The sequence below is a fragment of the Oncorhynchus keta genome, chromosome 19, assembly GCF_023373465.1.
Source record: "Oncorhynchus keta strain PuntledgeMale-10-30-2019 chromosome 19, Oket_V2, whole genome shotgun sequence".
Lineage (NCBI taxonomy): Eukaryota > Metazoa > Chordata > Actinopteri > Salmoniformes > Salmonidae > Oncorhynchus > Oncorhynchus keta.
In genome coordinates, this window is record NC_068439.1 from 58688351 (window position 1) to 58707370 (window position 19020).

A 19020-nucleotide genomic window follows, 5' to 3' on the forward strand; every position below is an offset into this window, starting at 1 on the left:
ATGCTATAGGGGTTGAAAACAACAAACACAACAACGACAGTGGCGGTTAGGGTCCTGTTCTGCTGTAAAACAGGGATGTCCTGCTCCCTTGGTAGCGGAGCAGCAGCAGCAAGGCTTTGAAGCCCTCATTAACGTACATTTCATGTGCTACTGATTACAGCTGGTGAACCTGGGCCTAGGGCAGAAATGAGAACTGGGTGCGTGTGTGTTTGTCGTAGTGTATGGGGTTAAGTGGGGGGCACCGTTAACTTTGCTCTTCCTACTATGCCTTTGATGCGAGTTCATCACTGCCATATGAGGCATGCAACGCCACAGGTGGTGATGTGACAGGGTTGGGGGAGAGGGGAATTGTGTGTCTGTTTGGGTCCAGTGTATATGGCTCACTACAACTATAGATATTCTGTGGCCTGAGGATCTTCACAGCGCCACCTAAACATATTTAACATCTGAGAGCAAACATTAACGCTCTATAGCAAAAAGTGCACAATTCTGCATGTTATATAAAAATGCAACAGTTTAATTGGAGCCAGAGCCAGCATTTCCAGGCGTGTTTCCTCTCCCAGTCTCCTGAGGCCCCCTAAGGACCAATAATGAAGCCAGGGGCAGCAGCACAGGAAGCTCCCAGCATGCTGTGTGCTGATGTTACTCTCACACCTCGCAGGGGGTGGCCAGGGGGTCACGGAAGCCTGTTTCAACAGCTACTGTACCTTGTGAGGAAACTGAGGCGGCCCTAATCTGCTGCACACACGGCACGCATACAAACTCCCCTAACACAATCAGAGACTAAGACTGTCACAGTCAGATACTCAGGTAGGCATGGACATGGAAGCACAGCTTTTTAGACTCCCACATGGCCCTATAAAAACACAAACACACACTCACCAGCTCTTTGGCCTCAGTGAGAGAATCCTCCACATCCGAGAAGCTGAAGCTGGCCACAGTGATGAACTGGCTCACCACTGACACAAACTTATCGCCCACCCCCTGTGGCCGCTTCTTCTGGAACTCCAACTCCTGACAGAGCGAAAGAAAAGGACAGAGAGAGAGAGAGACAGAGAGAGACAGAGAGAGGAAAAAGTGAGTGACAGAGCAGAGGGGAGGAAATTTGCAGCTAACTTGGTCACCCTTTGTTTGCTTTTTTACCTGTTAATAATTAGAAGTGATATCCCTAGAATTCCAGTCTACTTTCCCAATTGCTCTGTTCAATTTGCTCTCAAGCAAAACAATCTCTTTTGCTTTAGGTCTGACAATGATGTGGACTATGATACCTGGGAGAATATTCACTGGTTCCCTTGGTGGCAGGATAATCCACATCAGGGTTGCTACTGACTACAGCTATTATTACTTCAATTTCAATTCCAGCCAATTCAGAAAGTACACTGAAATTCCAATTAATTCTCATCAATGGTTTTCACTGATGAAAATGTGGAATTGGAATTTGGTGTACTTTCTGAATTGACTGGAATGGAAATAGAATTGACCCCAACCTGATCCACATACCATTGGGAGTGACGTACTATGAATTGAGAAAACAATCATAGAGACCAAGAGAAAGAGGACAAGAGAAAGAAAATAAGAGAAAAAAGGAAAAAGGGTCATGAATGAGGAAAATGTGTGGATTGGTAGAAAAAGTGATGACAGCGAGGGAATTAGGATGAAGACCAGGCCAATTACTGTACTCACACTCTCAACGTTTTTCAAGCCACTGCGCAAATTATTGATTTCCTTTTCCAGCTCAGTCATGCTACACAGACACAGACAGAGAGACACAGAGAGAGAGAGAGAGAGAGAGAGAGAGAGAGAGGTTAAATCCTCAAGAGAGCTCTTCAATTGCAAAGTTCCATTTCTTAACTTTCAAAGTTGATCTCACAAAATCACACTACCAACTCAGCGTTTCTCACATCCATGGTGTTAGCCTAGTTAGAACTTCAGTGTAGTGAAAAAGCATTTGACCCCTTTCTAATTCTCTATTTAGTCATATTTATTCAACTTAATTTGATCAGATCTTCCACCAAAACCTACAATTAGATAAAGGGCACCGGAGTTTACAAATAACAAAAATGTATGCATTATTTATTTAATTAACAAAGTTACGCAACACCCAATTCCCGTGTGGAAAAAGTAATTGCCCCCTTACACTCAATAACTGGTTGTGCTGCCACCTTTAGCTGCTATGACTACTACAGGAGGCGTTTGGTTGCAGTTGATCAGTCTCTCACATCACAGTGGAGGAATCTTTGGTCCACTCTTGCATGTAGAACTGCTTTAACTCAGTGACATTTGCAGGGTTTCAAACAGGAAATGCTCGTTTCAAATCCTGCCACGACATCTCAATTGGGATCACGTCTGGACTTTGACTTGGCCATTCGAAAACTTCAAATGTGTTGCTTTTTAGCCATTTTAATGTAGTCTTGATGGTGTGTTTTGGATCATTTGTCTTGCTGCACTCCAGCTTCAGCTCACAGACAGATGGCCTGACATTCTCCTGTAGAATTCTCTGATTCAGAGCAGAATTCATGGTTCCTTCTATTAAGGCAAGTCATCCAGGTTCTGTGGCGGCAAATCATTCTCAAACCATCACACTACCACTGCCATGCTTGACCATTGGTATGAGGTTCTTACTGTGGAATGCAACGTTTGGTTTTGGCCAGACATAAGAGGACCCATCCTGTCCAAAACGTTGACTCAATTTTGCCAAAAAGCACCTGGATGATCATCAAGACTCAAGTTCTATGGCCAGATGATTGAAAAGTGTAACTTTTTGGACGACATGGGTCCCATTATGCCTGGAAAAAAACCAAACACTGCATTCCACAGTAAGAACCTCATACCAATGGTCAAGCATAGTGGTGGTAGTGGGATGGTTTGGGAATACTTTGCTGCCTCGGGACCTGGACGAATTGTGTGTGGTGTGGTCTTGCAGATCACTGCTCACGAGTTCTATGAGTGAATGAGGGAAAAAAAACACTTTTTGTATGTTTCTACTACACACAGTCATGTGGAATGACATCAGTGAGTGTGTGTGTGTTTGTTCAAAAGAGCCATTAATTCAGATATCTACAATTGAAGCATTGTGGAGTGCAACTGATCCAATCACACAAACACACACACATCCGTTCCTCTGGGCTAAAAGACGTAGCACATGCTTAGATGACGCAAGGCTGACTCATAGGCCCAGTAGTAAAAAAAAAGCCCATTCACTGACACACGCTGATGATACATTCAAACTTATCCACTACAATTGCCCCTCGCCTCATTAACTTACTACAATGAAAGCTGTGCTGGAGGTAAAGCTTATACACACACACACACACACACACAACAGCTACATTGCCTTCAGAAAGTATTCTAACCCCTTGACCTTTTCATCATCTTGTTGTGTTACAAGGTGGGATTAAAATTGATTACATTTTTCTTTCTTTTTTTACACAAAATACTCTAATGTCAAAGTAGAAAAAAAAATATTTTTCACAAATGTTGGAATTTATATATATATATATATATATATATATATATATGAAAAATAAAAAACACTAATATATTCAACACCCTGAGTCAATATGTTAGAATCTTTCTGGGTAAGCGTCTAAGTGCTTTGCACACCTTAATTGTACAATATTTGCATATTATTATTTATTTTATCCTTCAAGCTCTGTCAAGTTGGTTGTTGATCATTGCTAGACAATCATTTTTAGATACTTTTTACTTAAATTGGCTTGAAAATCTAACTAGGCCACTCAGGAATGTCACATTGGTAAGCAACTCCAGTGTATATTTGGCCTTGTGTTTAAGGTTATTGTCCTGCTGAAAGGTTAATTTGTCTCCCAATGTCTGTTGGAAAGCAGACTGAACCAGGTTCTCCTCTAGGATTTTGCCTGTGCTTAGCTCTATTCCGTTTATGTTTATCAACAACAACAAAAAACAGATCTAGTCCTTGCAAATGATAAGCATACCCATAACATGATGCACCACTATGCTTGAAAATATGAAGAGTGGTACTCAGTGATGTGTTGGATTTGCCCCAAACAAAACTCTTTCTATTCAGGACGCAAAGTTAATTTCTTTGCCACATTTAAAGTTTTACTTATTGCAAACAGGATGCATGTTTTGAAATATTTGTTGTTGATCCATCCTCATTTTTTTTCCATTAAACTCTAACTGTTTTAAAGTCTCTATTGGCCTCATGGTGAAATCCCTTAGCGGTTTCCTTCCTCTCCGGCAACTGAGTTAGCAAGGACGCCTGTATCTTTGTAATGATTGGGTGTATTGATACACCATCCAATGTGTAACCACTAACTTCACCATGATCAAAGGGATATTAAATGTCTGCTTATTTTCTTCTTTAAAAAAAAAAAAATCTACCAATAGGTGCCCTTCTTTGTGAAGCATTGGAAAACCTCCCTGGTCTTTGTGGTTGAATCTGTATTTGAAATTCACTGCTTGACTGAGGGACCTTACAGATAATTGTATATGTGGGGTACAGAGATGAGGTAGTCATTTTTTTGTGTTAAACACTATAATTGCACACAGAGGGAGTCCATCGAAGTTATTAAGTGAATTGTTATGCACATTTTTACTCATAGACTTATTTAGTCTAGCCATAACAAAGGGGTTGAATATATTTCAGCTTTTCATTTATTTGTACAAAAATCTTTAAAAAAATAAAAAAACATCCACAAAAATTCCACTGACATTATGGGGTATAGTGTGTAGGTCATTTTAAATTCAGGCTGTAGCACAACAACATGTGGAAAATGTCAAGGGGTGTGAATACTTTCTGAAGGCACTGTACATGATCAAATCGAACTGTGGTGAGGCGTTTTGGAGATGGTGGCCATTATAGCACAGAGTCTGCCTTAGCATTAGTACACATGCTATGGCAGGCCTTTGCAAGCAAGTCAAACTGTGTTTCTGTTTGCTGTCATTGGTGTTAATGTTTTGTTGTCATTAATATTAGTGTTGACGTACATGTTGGTATTGTTGTCATTCGCTAACCTTGTTATTAATAGTAGTTTATTAGGCCGTACTTGACAGCTAAAAGCTGAATTACAGTACACAAAACAAACAAGTAACTTAGACAAAAACAATTTTAAAGTCAGTAAGTCAGTCAGGACAGGAGCTGAAGGATGGTAATGGGAGTTGAAGCAGCTCAGTTGGTATTGAGAGCGGAGGAAGCGGTGATGTCTGAGGTTGCCGGTCAGTCAGTCAGAGACAGTCAGGTCGGCAGCCGGTGCAATGCACCTCACCGTCCCCCCACGTCCTCCTGGCTCTGCCTTTGTAGATGGTTAGCTGGCTAGCCACTTCTTTCCACTAACACTTTGTAGCACCCACTTGAGTGATGCTACTCAGAGCCATGTATTTAGAAATAAATTAATGGATCTGATGCTACTTATGCAGACACAAAGACACTGGAAGTTCACCACACAATTTTTATGGTCAGAGTAGCTTTGTAGCTCAGAACAATAGCGCTGGTAATGCCAGGGTGGTGGGTTCGATTCCCAGGACCACCCATACATAAAATGTATGCAGGCATGACTAAGTCGTTTTGGATTAAAGCTTCTGCTAAACGGTCTTTACACAGAGTACAAAACATTAATAAAACCTTCCTAATATTGAGTTGCAACCCTCCCTTTTGCCCTCAGAACAGCCTCAATTCATCGACGCATGGACTCCACAAGGTGTCGAAATCGTTCCACAGGAATGCTGGCCCATGTTGACTCCAATGCTTCCCACAGTGGTGTCAAGTTGGCTGGATGCCCTTTGGGTGGTGGGCTATTCTTGATACACACAAGAAATTTTTGAGCGTAAATTTCCCAGCAGCATTGCAGTTCTTGACACACTCAAACCGGTGTGCCTGGCACCTACTACCATAGGCACTTAAATATTTTGTCTTGCCCATTCACCCTCTGAATGACACACATACACAATCCATGTCTCAAGGCTTAAAAATCCCTCTAACCTGTCTCCTCCTCTTCATCTACACTGATTGTGGAATTAACAAGGGACGTCAATATGGGATCCTAGCTTTCACCTGGATTCACCTGGTCAGTCTATGTCATGGAAAGAGCAGATGTTCATAATGCTTTGTACACTCAGTGTATATACAGTATTATATTAGCTTATCTTCACTAATCATCTCCACCTTTAAGGAAAATGCTAAGTAAACATTCTGAACAACTGTTCCCCCAAATCCCAGTTGGCAGCATTGAGAAGTTTGTGCTGTAGCAGTGTCTACAATGCCTTGTATGACCTACAGGGTGAATGTTAACTCAATGGGACTGATCGACCACTGAAAACCATTTCCTGAAGACATTTAATGAGAGTATACAACAAGGGCCTATAGATCTAAACACTGGAGAGCTGTACATGTGGAGGGTGTCTTTGTGACTCGACCTACTTGACTTTAGCGGCTTCTGGCACACTCTGCAGGTCCTCCTGGAACATTAGGACTTTGGGGTACTTCTTCTCCAGGATGGTGATCAGGTAGTGGAGGAGGGTGATGTTCCTGCATGCGCATAGACAATAGATACTTGCAGCACTAGTACCACAGCATGGGGCACATATGCACACACCCATATAATGACACCACTCCATACAACACATGCAAACAGGTTGCTTCATAGAGCGTATCACTACAGCGAACTCATCACACTCGTAATTTTAATTACAGTTCTTCCTCTTACTTGTCTATGCTCGACTTTGTGTCTGCGATCTTGTTGAGCGAGGACACTTTGAAGCCATAGGCATTGCCCCTCTGGCCTTTGTTCATGTAGTTCCCAAAGGCCAGCACCACCTCCAGCAGCTGCTTCAGATTGCGGCTGTGCAGCACCTCTTTGGAGGCCTTGATCAGAGCTGAGGAGCGAAGAAACAAAAAAGACACCTGAACTGTAGGGTACTTCACATGTGTGTATACAGTGGACCTGATTGGGAGTTTTTGAGTTGAGTTTTATTATGCAAGGGTTTGCCAAGAAGCCCCACGCACCTTCTACTTTGGGTTTGATCCCTGCAATTGTCTCTGCAAACTTCTTTTTGAAGTACAGCGACTGTAGCTTCTGTTGGTAGTGGTTTATCCTTTGAGCAAAAGAGAAAGAGCGATGGATTGTTAAAAAGTGCAAAACAAAATAAAAAAAAGTGTCCTGAAAGGAGGTTGGGAAAAAATAATTTATAGGATACAAAATTGCCCAGGTCACATTGGAAACATGAGAAGATCTTGTTAGCTAAGTCAGAAAAAAAATGAAGGAGCCCTTATCCCTATTGATATGGTCGGACAACCATCTCGGCGTTGGCTGGCTAGACGTGAGACAATAAGATGGATTGTTGAAGGAAGGCAGAGCAAACATGGAGCGACCCATTTGGCTGAACTCATCACTAGGGCGTCGCTATCCACACTTCAATGCCGGGGGTGGGGGGGGTCGCCTTGGCTACAGGGCTCTCAGAAACCAAAACATTAGTTGTACTCTGTTTGAAGGACAAAGCCAGTTCCTGGAAAGAAGCACCCCACATCTCCAACCACATGGATGGGGAAAAACGCTATTACACAATTCATCTTTATGGTGTCCAATAAAGAGGGAGTATTGTTTCCATAGGCATGTGCTCCTTGTTTGTTTTATGATTCCCCCGACTGAGACATGAGGCTGTTGTGCATCTATGACAAGTTTCCTGTTTGGGTTGAAAACATATTGATGAAGAAAGAGTGTCGTTCTTGTGGTTATATCCAACACATTTAACAGTAAGCCTGGGAATTGCCAGGGACTTCACAATATTATCACGATACTATGGTGCCGATACGATATGTATTGCGATTAAGATTCTAACAATTCTCTTTGTATTTCAATTAAATACTGTGGTTTAATTGCGATTTAATGTTCCAAACATATTGCTCACTATATGTATGCTGCAGAGAGAGAGAAGAGAGCATGAGAAAAAAAGTTTTGAACAGTCTGGGAAATACACTATACAGTATATACAAAAGTATATGGACACCCCTTCAAATGAGTGGATTCGGCTATTTCAGCCACACCCATTGCTGATGGTGTATAAAATCGAGCACACAGCCATACAATCTCCATAGACAAACATTGACAATAGAATGGCCTTACTGAAGAGCTCAGTGACTTTCAACGTGGCACCGTCATAGGATGCCACCTTTCCAACAAGTCGTTTGTCAAATTCCTGCCCTGCTAGACCTGCCCCGGTCAACTGTAACTGCTGTTATTGTGAAGTGGAAACATCTAGGAACAACAACGACTCAGCCACAAATTGGTAGGCCACACAAGCTCACAGAACAGGATGACAGAATGCGGGGGCGGCAGCATAGCCTAGTGGTTAGAGCGTTGGACTAGTAACCGGAAGGTTGCGAGTTCAAACCCCCGAGCTGACAAGGTACAAATCTGTCGTTCTGCCCCTGAACAGGCAGTTAACCCACTGTTCCCAGGCCGTCATTGAAAATAAGAATATGTTCAGCACAAGAACGGTTAAATCTGGAGCTTCATGAAATGGGTTTCCATGGCCTAGCAGCTGTACACAAGGCTAAGATCACCATGTGCAATGCCAAGCATCAGCTGGTGTGGTGTAAAGCTCACTGCCATTGGACTCTGGAGCAGTGGAAACGCCTTCTCTGGAATGAAGAATCACGCTTAATGGTCTGGGGCTGTTTTTCATGGTTTCAAGGACCCTTAGTTCCAGTGAAGGGAAATATTAATGCTACAGCATACAATGACATACTAGACGATTCTGTGCTTCTAACTTTGTGGCAACAGCTTGTGGCAGGCCCTTTCCTCTTTTTCAGCATGACAATGCCCACATGCACAAAGCGCGGTACATACAGAAATGGTTTGTCGAGATCGGTGTGGCCTGCACAGAGCAATGACCTCAACCTTAATGAATTAGAACGCCAACTGAGAGCCAGGCCTAAATCGCCCAACATCAGTGCCCGACCCAAAAGACTGGAAGCTCATAGCAGCAAAGGGGGGACCAACTCCATGTTAATGTCCATGATTTTGGAATGAGATGTTCAACGAGCAGGTGTCCACATACTTTTGGTTATGTAGTGTAATAGTCCTGAAAGCATGTTGGCTCACTTTAAAAATAAGAGGGAGAACAAGCAATAGGATGAAAAATACTGGAGTTTTGGCTCAGGTACGATACAACCGACTAGCGCTTGCTAACGCTACCTACAGTAGCAAAAATATATTGATACTTGGAGTCAAATATGGTCCTAATATCATCCAAAATAATATTGGGATATGTAACTGTATCAACCCCCACATCTCAAGCTAACAGGGCTCTACTACTGCTCCGTCACTGTTGCAGTAATTGCCAAATATTCTTAAGAACGACAGCCAGGCAGCGAACTCAAGTCAGGCTTTAGGGTGGGTGGTCTAAGCAGGGATGTTCCCTGTGTCTAAATTCATTTAGCAGAGTCTTTGGTCAACAGTGACTTACAGTGCATAGACTAAACAGCGAGATACACTGGCAGGAACAGGTCGAAATACTATGGTGTCGTTGGCTCCACTCTGAGATGGTGAGAATAAAACACCCCCCTTCTCAACATGGGACTTGTTTTGTTATTAAGTAATGGTGGGAATCATCCATTTCTGTGGGAATGTGAGAACATGGGAACCAAGCTCTCGTAATGAGTAAGTTAGCTTGCCTATGACCTGTAGACTTGTGAGCTCACCAAGATAATGTTGAGTCTTACTTAACATGGACTTGTAGCACAGTGGGTTCAGGTTCATCAATATATAATAATAATATATGCCATTTCGCAGACGCTTTTATCCAAAGCGACTTACAGTCATGTGTGCATACATTCTACGTATGGGTGGTCCCGGGGATCGAACCCACTACCCTGGCGTTACAAGCGCCATGCTCTACCAACTGAGCTTGCATCACCGATGCAAGTTGGAAGAATTGTGAAAAAATAAACAACAACAAAAAACACATTTGATCGAATCAGGCCCTTGGTCTACTTCTCTCTCTCAGATCATCCTACCTGCTCATCTCATAAAGGAAGCGATCAGCCTTGGCCATGCGGTCCAGCTCATGCTTGTGCTCCTCCAGGAGGTCCACATCACTCTTCTCTGGAATAAACTTCAGCATCTGAGGAGGAGCCATGAAAATGACTGGCCATTCACTAGCAACATATGTAGCATAGCTAAACATTGCACTGACATAAATCTACCATATCACTTACAATATTGCAATGTAATCTTAAACCTCTCTTTTTGATGATGTTTATGAAATGGAGGTGATCATTTATGTGGATGTAATCCAAAGATGCATCCTGTCTATTTGAAATCTCATCTATTTGATTTTGCTCACTGAGAAACAGAAAATGTCAGCCCATGTGACACTGGATCATACCGATTTCTGGTGTGCTGGAGTTTTTCTTTTTAACAAGTATACGCTTTGCTCCATGCACCTGGAAGCACATTTAGGTGTGCAAGTTTACTGTTTCAAGCCTATGTGATTTTGCCGTAGACTCACCTGCTCCAGCATGTCCTTGGGGAGGTCCTCCTGTTCGTCCATGGTCAAGATAGCCCTCTTCATCTCCTCATTGGACAGCTTCAGCCTAGATGACAATCACAGGAGATGTCAGACACTTTCAACCCACAGGAAAACTCAAATCAACTACAGGAACTCAACACTAGAACCACCATTATTACTTTAACTGTTTTTGAGGCGTCATGTGATTTGTGAATTCAAATAACTCTGCCATTGTGAAAGTTATTTTCCGCTCATTCTTGACCTAAATATATGTGTTCATTTAACATGCTGATGTTGATAGACTTTATATATCACTGACATAATTCGTTTTAGGCATTTCTAAGATTCAACTGGAATATGCCTCAGCTTTCTAATTTGATGTCAAGAGCACTTCAACAAGAAGTGCCACGAAGCCTCAACCTAAACAAATAGATAATACTAAATGTATAATTCAAATTTGGCCTGCAACACTGAACTTCAAACCACAGGAAAAGTAAAGTAAACTGTGGGTAAATCATTTCCTCAGACCACAATGAGAAACACTGCCAACATAACTTATTTGCCTTATTGCCAGTTTCCAGTTCCTGCCACTTCTTAACCGGTTTGTGTTTCAAACATGTCTTTCAAAAGTATTCTAAAGCCAAGGCTTATTACGAATTAGCCAAATGTGCAATGTATTTATATACAATATCATAGGGAGGAACTGTATGTCTGTCTGGAGAGAGATTTGCCGAAAAAGAAACAGACGATCTTAACGGCCTCTCCCTCGTGGAATTGTCCTGTTGAAAGTAAAAAATGATGAGTCTGATTTTATGCGCCAACTCCGAGAACGATCCAGTGGGGGAACAAGTGCCGGACAGGCTCTGTCGGCTGCTCACTGTAATAACTAGCCGCACTTTGAAAGCCAGCCCTATAAAAGTCCCGACTACTTCCCGGTTTATGTCCTGTGGGGGCGGCAGGGTAGCCTAGTGGTTAGACTGTTGGACTAGTAACCGGAAGGTTGCAAGTTCAAATCCCCGAGCTGACAAGGTACAAATCTGTCGTTCTGCCCCTGAACAGGCAGTTAACCCACTGTTCTAGGCCGTCATTGAAAATAATTGCCTTAAAAGGTAAAATGTTTTTTTTTTTTTTAATTTTTTAAAAATGTACTGGTTTTTAACGGGCTTCAAGCTTATCATAAAATTCATGAACATTTGGTAATTTAAGATATGTCAAAATTATATTGGTATTTGTTGATTAATTTACTTCTACCTGATGCCTGTTGTGAAGTTGTTTGATTAGGGAAAATGCTAATTTGCAAAACTTGCTAACGTTAGTTAAACTGCTTTTAAACTCAGGAGCACATAGGCTTCCACCATGGGCAACAAAAAAAGTCTAGCTTCTAATTCAATTTAATCCAAATATCTTCGACTCACAGCTAGTTTATCCAGTGACCACCGCATTTAGAAGGATAGCTAGACTGAAATGTAGCTAGCTAACATGCGGGCTGACTGATATGCAGTAGCCAAATAGCTAGCTAGACTAGTAATGTGACGTTCGGCTCTTATTTTTTTAATATACTGATTTCAGTAATCTTATACTGATTGCTGATTTCAGTAATCTTTCGACTCGTTTCGTTCATTTGAGTCAATAATGCCCAGAGCACGCAAGATCCCCCTACTGGCAAACAATGAACTGAAAACTTGAAATAATGTTGTTCACCATAAGGGGTTTATTAGTGCTGTCATTTGAGACAGACTTGTAAAAGTGTGCTTAAAACAATGTACATTTGTTGCTTGCTAGGCAAACAAATACGATTATTTCTTGATACATTTGAAACGAGGTCTAGTTGGGGTTGCAACCGGGCTAGATTGGCGGAATGCATTGCTTGCGGTGAGGGTGATAAGCACATTATCGTTCGCGAACTGCAGCACCTCAAACGATTTGTTCTCAAATTCCATTTTGTTGAGTAGACCATGTGCATGTGTTGGTTCTACAAAGCTCTGTCCATAACATTCAATAATCAATTAATGCCATTTATTCTAGCACAAAGAACAATATTTTATTTTCTTCGCTGCCTGCAGCATGATGTATTTTAGTTGTTGTTCGGGGCATGTTTCCGGAACGGCATGTATTAATCCCGAAAGAGTCATTTCGGCCAGCAGGTTAAACAAACTGCAAAATGAACAACTCACTCAAAAATAATGATTTTACGAACGGCACATCACTGCCCGACTCAAGAGCTCGTGGGCTACACATTAGCCAACAGGTTCAACACAGGCAGCAATAACTAGCGGCTACTTCAACTCGTTGTTAGTTCATCCACTGACCACCACATTTAAGAGCATAGCTAATTACAGAAATATAGCTATTCAGCGAGCAAACTTACTGGCCACTAACTGATCGTGAATGCATATGTGTCACGTTCTGACCTTTATTTCCTTTGTTTTGTATTTATTTTAGTATGGTCAGGGCGTGAGTTGGGTGGGCAGTCTTTGTTTTTCTATGTTTCGGCCTAGTATTGTTCAATCAGAGGCAGGTGTCATTAGTCGTCTCTGATTGAGAATCATACTTAGGTAGCCTGGGTTTCACTGTGTGTTTGTGGGTGATTGTTCCTGTCTCTGTGTTTTGCACCAGATAGGGCTGTTTTTGGTTTTCCACTTATTGTTTTGTAGTGTTCGTGTTTATCTTTTTTTATTAAACATGAATCAATATAACCACGCTGTGTTTTGGTCCGCCTCTACTTCACCACAGGAATACCGTTACAATATGACCTATTCTTTGATACTTGTGGGTTAACTTGGTCATATCATGCAACACATACCAGTTTGTGGAAATATAAAAGTAACAGTGATCTTTTTTGTTTGTTTTTACAATGATCGGACAGTGAAACAAAAATAGATTGGTAAGTTACAGGCTTTTATTTATTTCCCATTAAATTTGGTCATTAAACTGAAGCTGGGTTTCACAAATCTTTTCGTCGGTACCAACTGCTCATGCTGGCGGCAAAATCCAGCTAAACAAACGGGTCTGTTGCGCCTTTGTGTAATTTCACGCACTCAAGGCTCAACCAAATCACCTGACGGGTTCTATGTCGAGAGTCAAGAATATTCATACTATCATGTATATTCATAACCAGAAGAAGATGAAAGGCAGAGAGTGGGGAAACAGGAAGTCCAGGAATCAGGACCAGAGCACTTTCAATGTCAAAGAGAACCTGCCTTGGCAGACATCACATTGTCGCCTGAGAACTTAAATGAACAGAACACTTCTATAAACTCCATTGCTGAAATCGTGCCTGCCCCTGCTATTTTAGACCAAACACAAAAGTATTTTTTTTATTTAACTAGGCAAGAACACATTGTTATCTACAATGACGGCCTAGGAACACTGGGTTAACTGCCTTGTTCCTGGGCAGAATGATCGAATTTTACCATGTCAGCTCGGGGATTCGATCTAGCAACCTTTCCAACGCTCTAACCACGAGGCTACCTACCGCCCCTTATTATTATAATATGGTTGTTGCTAAGCAGGCCATTTTATCCCCGGGACTCCAACAGGAGTGTACATGCAAGTTCAATAAAGAAACAGACCTTGTTCAGGACCCTGTCAAAGATCATTTGTAAAAATTCAAATAACTTCACAGATCTTCGTTGTAAAGGGTTTAAACACTGTTACCCATATTTGTTCAATGAACCATAAACAATTAATGAACATGCACCTGTGGAACGGTCATTAAGACACTAACAGCTTACAGACGGTAGGCAATTAAGGTCACAGTTATGAAAACTTAGGACACTAAAGAGGCCTGAAAAACACCAAAAGAAAGATGCCCAGGGTCGCTGCTCATCTGTGTGAACGTGCCTTAGGCATGTAGACTGCAGATGTGGCCATGGCAATAAATTGCAATGTCCGTACTGTGAGACGCCTAAGACAGCGCTACAAGGAGACAGGACGGACAGCTGATCGTCCTCGCAGTGGCAGACCACGTGTAACAACACCTGCACATGATCGGTACATCCGAACATCACACCTGCGGGACAGGTACAGGATGGCAACAACAGCTGCCCGAGTTACACTAGGAACGCACAATCCCTCCATCAGTACTCAGACTGTCCGCAATAGGCTGAGAGGCTGGACAGAGGCCTTGTAGGCCTGTTGTAAGGCAGGTACTCACCAGACAACACCGGCAACAACGTCGCCTATGGACATAAACCCACCATCGCTGGACCAGACAGGACTGGCAAAAAGTGCTCTTCACTGATGAGTCGCAGTGTTGTTAAACCAGGGGTGATTGTCGGATTCTAATTGAAGGAATGAGCGTTACACCGAGGCCTGTGCTCTGGAGCGGGATAGATTTGGAGGTGGAGGATCCGTCATGGTTTGGGGCGGTGTGTCACAGCATCATCGGACTGAGCTTGCTGTCATTGCAGGCAATCTCAACGCTGTGCGTTACAGGGAAGACATCCTCCTCCCTCATGTGGTACCCTTCCTGCAGGCTCATCCTGACATGACCCTCCAGCATGACAATGCCACCAGCCATACTGCTCGTTTTGTGCGCGATTTCCTGTAAGACAGGGATGTTAGTGCTCTGCCATGGCCAGCGAAGAGCCCGGATCTCAATCCCGTTGAGCAGGTCTGGGACCTGTTGGATCGGAAGGTGAGGGCTCGGGCCATTCCCCCCAGAAATGTCCGGGAACTTGCAGGTGCCTTGGTGGTAGAGTGGGGTAACATCTCACAGCAAGAACTGGCAAATCTAGTGCAATCCATGAGGAGGAGATCTACTGCAGTACTTAATGCAGCTGGTGGCCACACCAGATATTGACTGTTACTTTTGACATCCCCTTTGTTCAGGGACACAATATTCCATTTCTGTTAGTTACATCTCTGTGGAACTTGTTCAGTTTATGTCAGTTGTTGAATCTTATGTTCATTCAAATATTTACACGTTAAGTATGCTGTAAATAAATGCAGTTGACAGTGAGAGGACATTTCTTTTTTTTGCTGAGTTTGTCGACTCTGTAATGCCAAACTCCAAATATCTGTTTATGTAGATCTGTTAAGAGCAAAATGACATTGTATTTTCTAAAATATAATTCTACTTGTCCTAAATCAAATCAAATGTATGTCACATACTGTCAGTACAAGAAGTAGTGGGTGGAGGAGTCAAGCGCAGAGAGCAGGGTAGTAGATACGTGGATAGTTTATTCCCAAAGCAACATTGTCGGTCAACGCCACACACACGGGCGCTAAAAGACCCAGTCCAAAACAACAGGACGAAACGGTTCAGGAAAAAATAACATCCACAGAAATCACAAACCAAATAACAGAAAACAAGCCCGCACAAAAGCCGGCGGGCCTACCAGGTTTAAATAGCCCAAAACCTAAACAAGAAACAGGTGCAACTAATCAGACAACACTAAATGAAACAGAAAAGGGGATCGGTGGCAGCTAGTAGGCCGGCGACGACGACCGCCGAGCGCCGCCCAAACAGGAAGAGGCACCATCTTCGGCGGGATTCGTGACACATACACATGGTTAGCAGATGTTAATGCGAGTGTAGCGAAATGCTTGTGCTTCTAGTTCCGACAATGCAGTAATAACCAACGAGTAATCCAACCTAACAATTCCACAACTACTACCTTATACACACAAGTGTAAAGGGATAAAGAAAATGTACATAAAGATATGAATGAGTGATGGTACAGAACAGCATAGGCAAGATGGAGTAGATGATATAGAGTACAGTATATACATATGAGATGAGTAATGTAGGGTATGTAAACATTATATTAAGTAGCATTGTTTAAAGTGGCTAGTGAAATATTTTTACATCAATTTCCATTATTAGAGGTGGCTGTAGTTGAGTCAGTGTGTTGGCAGCAGCCACTCAATGTTAGTGGTGGCTGTTTAACAGTCTGATTGCCTTGAGATAGAAGCTGTTTTTCAGTCTCTCGGTCCCAGCTTTGATGCACCTGTACTGACCTCGCCTTCTGGATAATAGCGGGGTGAACAGGCAGTGGCTCGGGTGGTTGTTGTCCTTGATGATCTTTATGACCTTCCTGTGACATTGGGTGGTGTAGGTGTCCTGGAGGGCAGGTAGTTTGCCCCCGGTGATGCGTTGTGCAGACCTCACTACCCTCTGGAGAGCCTTACGGTTGTGGGCGGAGCAGTTGCCGTACCAGGCGGTGATACAGCCCGACATGATGCTTTCGATTGTGCATCTGTAGAAGTTTGTGAGTGCTTTTGGTGACAAGCCGAATTTCTTCAGCCTCCTGAGGTTGAAGAGGCGCTGCTGCGCCTTCTTCACGACGCTGTCTGTGTGGGTGGACCAATTCAGTTTGTCCGTGATGTGTACGCCGAGGAACTTCACTAACCTCTCCACTACTGTCCCGTCGATGTGGATAGGGGGGTGCTCCCTCTGCTGTTTCCTGAAATCCACAATCATCTTCTTTGTTTTGTTGACGTTGAGTGTGAGGTTAATTTCCTGACACCACACTCCGAGGACCCTCACCTCCTCCCTGTAGGCCGTCTCGTCGTTGTTGGTAATCAAGCCTACCACTGTAGTGTCGTCCGCAAACTTGATGATTGAGTTGGAGGCGTGCATGGCCACGCAGTCGTGGATGAACAGGGAGTACAGGAGAGGGCTCAGAATGCACCCTTGTGGGGCCCCAGTGTTGAGGATCAGCGTTGTGGAAATGTTGTTACCTACCCTCACCACCTGGCGGTGGCCCGACAGGAAGTCCAGTACCCAGTTGCACAGGGCGGGGTCGAGACCCAGGTAGTTTGGAGGGTACTATGGTGTTAAATGCTGAGCTGTAGTCGATGAACAGCATTCTCACATAGGTATTCCTCTCGTAAAGATGGGTTAGGGCAGTGTGGTTGCGATTGCGTCGTCTGTGGACCTCCTTGGGCGGCAAGCAAATTGGAGCGGGTCTAGGGTGTCAGGTAGGGTGGAGGTGATATGGTCCTTGACTAGTCTCTCAAAGCACTTCATGATGACGGAAGTGAGTGCTACGGGGCGGTAGTCGTTTAGCTCAGTTACCTTAGCTTTCTTGGGAACAGGGACAATGGTGGCCCTCTTGAAGCATGTGGGAAACACACCAGCCAGCTGATCTGCGCATGGTCTGAGGACGCGGCTGGGGATGCCGTCTGGGCCTGCTGCCTTGCGAGGGTTAACACGTTTAAGTGTTTTACTCACGTCGGCTGCAGTGAAGGAGAGTTCGCAGGTTTTGGTAGCGGGCCGTGTCAGTGGCACTGTATTGTCCTCAAAGTGGGCAAAAAAGTTATTTAGTCTGTCTGAGAGCAAGATATCCTGGTCCGCGACGGGGCTGGTTTTCTTTTTGTAATCCGTGATTGACTGTAGACCCTGCCACATACCTCTTGTGTCTGAGCCGTTAAATTGCGACTCTACTTTGTCTCTATACTGACGCTTAGCTTGTTTGATTGCCTTACAGAGGGAATAGCAACACTGTTTGTTTCCGGTCACCTTGCCCTGATTAAAAGCAGTGGTTCGGGCTTTCAGTTTCACACGAATGCTGCCATCAATCCACGGTTTCTGGTTTGGGAATGTTTTAAATCGTTGCTATGGGTACGACATCGTCAATGAACTCGCTCACCGAATCAGCGTATTCGTCAATGTTGTTGTCTGACGCAATGCGGAACATATCCCAATCCACGTGATCGAAGCAGTCTTGAAGCGTGGAATCAGATTGGTCGGACCAGCGTTGAACAGACCTGAGCGCGGGAGCTTCTTGTTTGAGTTTCTGTCCGTAGGCTGGGAGCAACAAAATGGAGTCGTGGTAAGCTTTTGCTTACTCGACTGCCCATTGATGGGAGCATCTTTGTCTCTGGTGTCTTTAAATGGCATTGACCACAGCTTATTCACAGATCATGTTTGCTCCTCAAAATCTGTGTACCGTCTTCTGAGGGCACCCACTTAAAAGGGAGCGTAGTAGTCCATTCAATCCCTTTGGAGTGCATCCGCATGGGTGGTCTCTGTTAAAGGCTTTTTGAAGCCCATTAAAAACCATTAAATTAAATTAGTATAGGAGGGGCGGTTGATTTTAGCTGGGATTCTGAATTGCGAGATGGGCCAGACTGTAACGGGAGCTAATTTGGTGTGTGTTTGTGCACAGCTTTTACTTAGGAAACCTAATAAACACATTGTAAAATAAAAGCTAGCTATGGAGCAACTTATTCATATCACACCACATCCTCTGACTGAGAAACCGCAACCTCCTCGCGTTTGGAAAAAAATACGTTGTGATCCCACGATCAACTCTACTTCTATTAGAAAATCACACCTTTTCAATAAATTGTTAGAATTGGTCTAAGCTCCCACATAGAGTAAATTATTGACCGGAGTTCATGACCAGGAAAACTAAAAACACAACCATCTCTCCTCCCTGAGCTAAACCATTACTCTTGCATCACAACTGAATGGTCCTCCTCCACCAAACTCTTAATAAAATCACCTTGATGTGGGACAAACAGATTTGAACACCCAAAAAGGAGGCATTAGAAGTAGTGGGTTCCATTTTGGCTTGTTTC

At 43.3% G+C, this 19020-nt stretch overlaps 2 protein-coding genes across 2 annotated transcripts in view; both read right to left on the bottom strand.

The window, feature by feature from the left end:
• The window catches only part of LOC118397791 (snRNA-activating protein complex subunit 1-like), a 246241-nt gene extending 242879 nt beyond the window's left edge, over window positions 1–3362 (bottom strand). Inside the window, exon 1 of the mRNA XM_052470866.1 lies at window positions 3359–3362. The gene's annotated coding sequence lies outside the window, so the exon portion shown is untranslated. The remainder of the gene's footprint in view (window positions 1–3358) is intronic.
• The window catches only part of LOC118398556 (disheveled-associated activator of morphogenesis 1-like), a 94053-nt gene that overhangs the window by 4657 nt on the left and 70376 nt on the right, over window positions 1–19020 (bottom strand). Inside the window, 7 exon segments of the mRNA XM_052470863.1 lie at window positions 883–1014; window positions 1684–1744; window positions 6398–6505; window positions 6684–6852; window positions 6983–7071; window positions 9995–10101; window positions 10489–10573. Coding sequence (XP_052326823.1) covers window positions 883–1014; window positions 1684–1744; window positions 6398–6505; window positions 6684–6852; window positions 6983–7071; window positions 9995–10101; window positions 10489–10573 — 751 coding nt within the window.